Source organism: Calypte anna, chromosome 14 (genome assembly GCF_003957555.1).
Source record: "Calypte anna isolate BGI_N300 chromosome 14, bCalAnn1_v1.p, whole genome shotgun sequence".
NCBI lineage: Eukaryota > Metazoa > Chordata > Aves > Apodiformes > Trochilidae > Calypte > Calypte anna.
This window is the reverse complement of record NC_044260.1, coordinates 1,324,087-1,330,086: the sequence shown is the minus strand read 5'-3', so window position 1 is coordinate 1,330,086 and position 6,000 is coordinate 1,324,087. Positions and strand designations below refer to the sequence as shown.

The 6,000-nt window shown below is 52.9% G+C and overlaps 1 protein-coding gene across 1 annotated transcript in view; it reads left to right on the top strand.

Annotated features, from left to right (window-relative positions):
- The first annotated feature begins 540 nt into the window (after positions 1-540).
- Positions 541-6,000, top strand: part of CACNA1H (calcium voltage-gated channel subunit alpha1 H) — a 208,143-nt gene continuing 202,683 nt past the window's right edge. Inside the window, exons 1-2 of the mRNA XM_030459930.1 lie at positions 541-621; positions 939-1,228. Coding sequence (XP_030315790.1) covers positions 954-1,228 — 275 coding nt within the window. The 5' untranslated portion in view covers positions 541-621; positions 939-953. The remainder of the gene's footprint in view (positions 622-938; positions 1,229-6,000) is intronic.

Sequence of the window (6,000 nt, the reverse complement as noted above, 5' to 3'; positions counted from 1 at the left end):
AAAGGGCCCGGGCACCTTTCCCTTCGCCACACAGCTCCCGAAGCCTGAACAAAGCCGGGGGGTGGGAGGAGGTGGGAGCCATCCGGGCAGCCCCCCACCCGCCCCCCTGGGGCTGCCCCGGCTCCTCCCGGCTGCCCGCCCCCACCCTGCCCTGCCGGGCTCCCAGCCCCCTCCGCCTCCGCTTCTCTCCTCCCCTCCCCTCTCCTCTCCCTCCTCCCCCGGTAAATCCGAAGTTTCCTGTTAAGCACGGGTGAAGCTTTGCAAAAGCGGTTGCGGAGCTGCCGGCTCCCTGCCTGGGATTACCGTCGGGAGAAGCTCCGCTCGCCTCGGGAAGGGCCCCCGCCCTCACCGCCACCTCTTCTCTTCCTCCTCCTTCTCCTCTGCTTCCTCCTTCTCCTCCTCCTCCATCCCGGCGGGCGGGCGCCGCACGCTGAGCCCCAGCTCCCCCCTCACCATTCCCGCTGGATTTACGGAGTGGTGGGGGTGGGGGTGTTGTTGGGGTGGGGTGGGTGGGTGGGAAAAGGTGGGGGAGATCCATCACCCCGCTGGTTGCTGTCTGGTCCCATGTGAACTGGAAGGCACGGCTATGCTCCTGGGGACAGCGCGCTCCGCCAAACTAAGGTAGGACACCCCCCGCCCCCATCTTCCTCATCGATTTTCCATCGCTGAAAATTAAAAATAAAAAGGGGGGGGTTGTGTGTGTGTGGGGAAGCTGGTGGATTGGAGGCACCCGGGCATAGGGAGGGTGGGAGGGAAGGGGGGAGATTGAAGCCCCGGCTTCCCCGGGGGGCGGGAGCGGCCGCGCCCGGGAGGCGGCTCGAACTCCCCCCCCCCCCCGTCGCCCGCCTTTGTTGTAGCTGGAGCGGCGGGGCCAGGTGGGCGCTGCTGCTGGAGAGGAGGGGGCTGGCAGCCCCTGACCCCCTGCCCTTGCCCCGCAGGTCCTGGCCGCTACCATGACTGATGGCGAGAGCCGAGAGCCGCTGCCGCGCCCGGCCGAGGTGCGGGTACCGATCGCCGCGCCGCCCCGCCGCCCCCCCGAGCAGCCGCCGGAGGATGCCGGCTCCGGCTCCGGTCCCGGCAGCTCTCCCGGCCGCGACCCGCCGCCCGACCTGGCCTCTGAGGAGGAGGAGGAGCAGGTGCCTTACCCGGCGCTGGCACCCACCGCTTTCTTCTGCCTCAAGCAAACCACCCGCCCGCGCAGCTGGTGCCTCAGACTGGTCTGTAACCCATATCCTTTCCCCGAGGGACACCGCATCCTCCGGGCGATTGGGACACCCCCTCACCCCCCTTCCTCGGGAGCCCACCCTTCCTCCCTCCCCCGTACCTCGACCTGAGAGCCTCCCCCTGCCCGGAGCATCCCGTCGGGGCTCTGCATCCCGAGGGTCACGGCTTCCTCCAGCGCAGGGGGTTTCTATGAAGCATCCCCAAACTACCTCCCCACACACACCCTGTGCTGTCCTGACCTCCAGAACCTCGGGGAGGGGGATTTGGAGCTTTACAGGAACAGGGCAGGCAGGGAGCCCCCCCCAGTATGCTCAGTCCTGGGGGGACACGCACACTCTAAGGTCCCCTTTGGCTGTGCCAGCATCACCCAACTGTCCGGTGTGGGCAGAGGGTGTCAGGACAAGGTGCCCCGGGAGGATGCTGAGCAGCCCCTCAGCCCCTACAGAAGGGGAGAACCCCCTCAACTTCACTTCTCTCGCCGTGGGGCGGGGAAAAGCAAAGTTTAAAGGCAACCTTGTATTTTTTTTCGAGGCGGTGGGGTGTTAAAATCGGGAAGTGACCCTCTTGGTATTTATATAAGAGAGATGGGAGTGCGTGTGAGCTTCCTCGGTGCGGAGGAATGGAGCGGGTTGGAGCTGGTTCGGGGAAGGCACATGCCTCGGGTCCCGAAAACTCCCCTTTGCTTTTGTTCCTCTGCAACTTGAGGCAGGGTAGGAGGAGGATAGCCAAGCCTCTAAATCTCTTTCTGTGTTCTTTACCCACTTTATTAGTGTTAAATGAGAAAAGAAAAAGGAAAAGAAAAAAAAAAAAAAAGAAAAAAAAAAGAAAAAAAAAAAAGGCAGTGTCAGTTGTGACATCCAGAAAATTGAATTTTACCTGGAATGCTGGTGTGTGAGCAGAGTTGTCAGTGTGTCTTTGGTAGTCTTCAGAAAGTGAGCTTTTAGCTTTGCTCTGCCTGTCAGCTTGGAAGCATTGGCACTGTGCTGATAATTAATGCTTTTACCTATCCCTGATACCTGCCTGCTGTTTGCTGCCTAGATCCTGCTGCTGCTGCTATTAGAAGCATTATTTATTAATTTGGTTATTATTGATCTTGCTTCAGTTCACCAAAGGAACCCGTGTGCATCCCAGATCACTGTTTCCCTCAGCAACACCACCAAGTCAAGTGTTGTCCTTTGGAGGAACTGCACAGTCCTCCCAAAGATGTTGCCTTGGTCTGTTATTAGGAGAAATACTTGGAGGGAAACCCCACAGTTTTTACGACCTGGGGTCTCCTCTTGTTTAAATGAGGTTTATATGAGCTATGGACATGAGCTTGTTCACAGATGTTTCTGCTTTACATGGTCGTGAGGAGGGGACCTGGCTTCTCTGTGCCTGTGGATGGAAGGAAGAAGTAAACAAGTAGTTGATCTCCACACTGGTGCTTCAGCCCTATAAATATTAAATGTAAATGATGGTTCCATAGCAAGAAAGTGATGTACCCAGTCCTCACGGGAGGGCACTGTGTTGCCCTTCCAGCCCAGAGTGAGCCGAGGCAGAGTTCTTCCCTTTAAAGCAGGTTATTGTGTTGGCAAACTTTGGGGGCAGTGAGGAAGGGGAAGCCTTTCCCTTCAGCTTTGCTGGGTTCTCTCTTTCTGGGTCTGACAGCCCCAGAGGTGGTACCGCTGGCAAATTAACCCATGGCAGGAGGAACATGAAGCAGAGTCATCCCCAAGGAAGGTTTGTGAGGAGAGGGTTCAGGTGTGCTGACATGGGGCAGTGCTTTTATTGTGCCTCTCAGCATCTCTCCTAAGAATTTGCAGGACAGGGAGTTCCTTGTACAAGACTTACCCGTCTGACTTACCAGAGGGAAATGGTGATGGTTGGTTAACAGCAAAGCAGAAATTTAATAAAACTCCTTAAGCATCATGTTGTAGCAGCATTATTGCTGTCAGAGCTGGTATGTTTTGGCTGTAGCAGAACAAAACAGCTCTTTGCTGTTTTATTCTGGTTTTGGTTTTTTTTTTCTCCCCTACCTTCTCCTGGTCCCCAGCAGTGAGATTAATCCTTCTGTGTCAACTCTTAAATTTTTTCATGAGAGCACTTGCCTTGCTCCTGGTTCTGATTTCTGGAGCTTTTTAACAAAGCTGTAGTGGGCAACCTCAAAGTGAGGAGGTGTGTATTTTGCTCAGGAGCTGGTGTGGTGCTGGGTCTGTGTTGGACCCCAGGCAGACATAGATTGGACAGGTTGGGGACAAGTGCCAACAGGGATGGGACACTTGGAGATCAGCTAGATGGGGAGAGACAGCTTGAGAAGGAGTGTGGGAGGATCAGGGTGATAAGGGCTGAGTTTCCCTGAGTCTCTATCTTGGGGAAGAAGAAGGTGGCAACACAAAGGTGGTTTCTGGCCACTTGTGCAGATTTGGTGACTCTTCCTGCCCACCCAGATCCATAAACCACAATAATGAGCTTTATGTTTGTGTTAAATACTCCCTCTGTTAGGAGGAGGGGATGTGACAGTGAAGTCTCCTAAAATCCATGTCTGAAGAGCTTCACTGAGGTGCTCGCTCACCAGGGAAGCACAAACCCCTTTTGAAAAGCATCATCCTTCCTTTGATGGTGTTTTTTTCCTGCTGGGAAGTTGTCCTTTGCTCTCTTTGGGGTTTATTGGGGCAGGAGAAAGGGTCAGGTCTTGTTTCATGCCCCCCAGTGCCCATGTCCCTCCTCTCCCTGTGCTCACGGGGTGTTTCCTGGTGTGGGAGTTCATCTCTGTGTGTCTCCCTGTGGTGTTTCAGCTCCCAAACTCGGGCATGGTTACACCTGGAGTTGTCCATCTGCCCAACATGCCATGAAAAGTGAGGATGTCCCATCTGGAGTTGGGTTCCTGGTGCATCCCTGTAGCCTTTTTGGGGTTGATTCTGCAGGATGCTCCTGGCTTCATCCCACCGTACTTTGGAGTTTGCACCGTGGACCTGGGTCCATCAGCATCCAAGAAAAGATGAATCTCACCACAGTTTAGGGTGTGCCCTTCAAGTGCATCTCCCACGGGCAAACCCAAAGCCAAATCCACAAAAGCCACCCAGATATTTGTTGGTAGCAGAGACAGCCCAGACCCGGGGCCTGGCGCAGGTGGAAATTCTCCATGGCTGGGCCAAAAAGCACAGTTTAAACTCTGGAGTTTAAACAGGAGAAGGGTTACTGTCAGGCTTAGAAATAGCTAAAAAAAGCTGTTGCCTGGTTCTCGGGGGGACAGGTGGGATGGGGATCAGCTTACGGGGCTGGGAGCTGCCTGGCCAGAGGCACGCAGCCACCCCGGGGGCTGCACATCAGAGGGCAAACGGGGGAGCAGGCAGATGGAGGAGATGCATGGGGGTGTTTTTAATAGCTGGGCTGCTTCGGGGAATGGTGAGAACAACCTGGGGCAAAAAAAATAACTTAAAAATCCCAGGTTTGTGTGGGTTTGTATGAATAAAATCCAATGCACTGAAGTCTGTCGGAGGAACAGGAAGCAAAAGGTCTGTAAGGATTTTTCAGGGGTGGGAGCAATAATCAAAGAGTTCTGACCATGAAAGTTTAACTGAAGGAGTAGAGAGTAATGGGACTGGCTCTGGGTCTGATTTGCATGGTTAGCTTTGTCGAGCTGTTTGCTATGTAATGGCACTCTTCAGCTTTCCTAAGTGATGGCTCCAGCACCTCTGAGCTCCAGGGTTGCATCCAAACCCAAATTCAACCAGAAAGTCACTCGGACCTAACAGTTTAGAGCAAACTGCCAGCCTGGTGTAGTTCTTGTGATATGAGCAATGGCTGAAATTGAATTTTCACTGTCAAGTTGTATTGTGTTTTCCCTCTGATGTTAGTTGATGTTAGTGATTTACTTCTAATGTGCCTTTTTCTTTTTTTTTTTTTTTTTTTTTTTTTACCAAGGTATATAATTGGAAGCAAACTTACTTATTTCTCCAGTCCTGGATCTCCTACATGGGTTTATTTATAGAGGTCTGTGGGTGGGACTTTGTGTAGTTGGTGTGCATGTTGGGTGAGTTAGAGCAGGATTTGGGTTTTTGGAATCCTGCAAGGTCCTTTCCTGGCTCTTCTTGATTAACTAACAGCTTTACAGAAACCCAGAGCTATGCCTCTATCCAGCCAGGGATTTTCTTGATGTATTAATTTGATCAAAGAAGTGTTGAGTCACTTTTTTGTCAAACCCAAGGGTCAAACATCCCCCTTTTTTTTTTTTTGTCAAACCCTGCGCACCGGTAGGATTTTTGTCCCCAGCTCTTGGCCTTTTTTTGTTCATACTCACATAGCCCTGGCATGGCAGCTGGAGTGGTTGTGAGGGATGCTGACTTTGTGTCTGCTGCATCTCTCTGAGGGGTTTTACTGGTTTCTCCTGGCTGGAGAAATTGAGCTCTAAGCTGGGACGTAAGGTGCAGCGGCGATGAAACTCGCTTCCCATCACACTGCCCGGTGCCAGCTTTGCAGCACAGCTTTGATACAGCTCAAGCAACTTTGCTGCTTGTTTAGTGATTCATTAAAGCACGCCTTGGTTCATTATAGGTTGAATTTCTGTGGGCCTTAGTCAGAAAAAAACCCCAACACCCCTCTGATTTATTTTCTCAAGTGGCTACAGAGCTTGTCGGTGCCAGCTGATTTCCGTGGGACTTGGCTCCCTGCTCCTGTTTGGGTAGAGTCTCTGCTTGCATCAAACCTGGGGTTTGTTTATTTAGTTATTTATTTTTCTGGAATGCTTTTTCTTACTCTTAAGTTGCCTTCACAAGCACTTGGGAGCAGACCTAACCT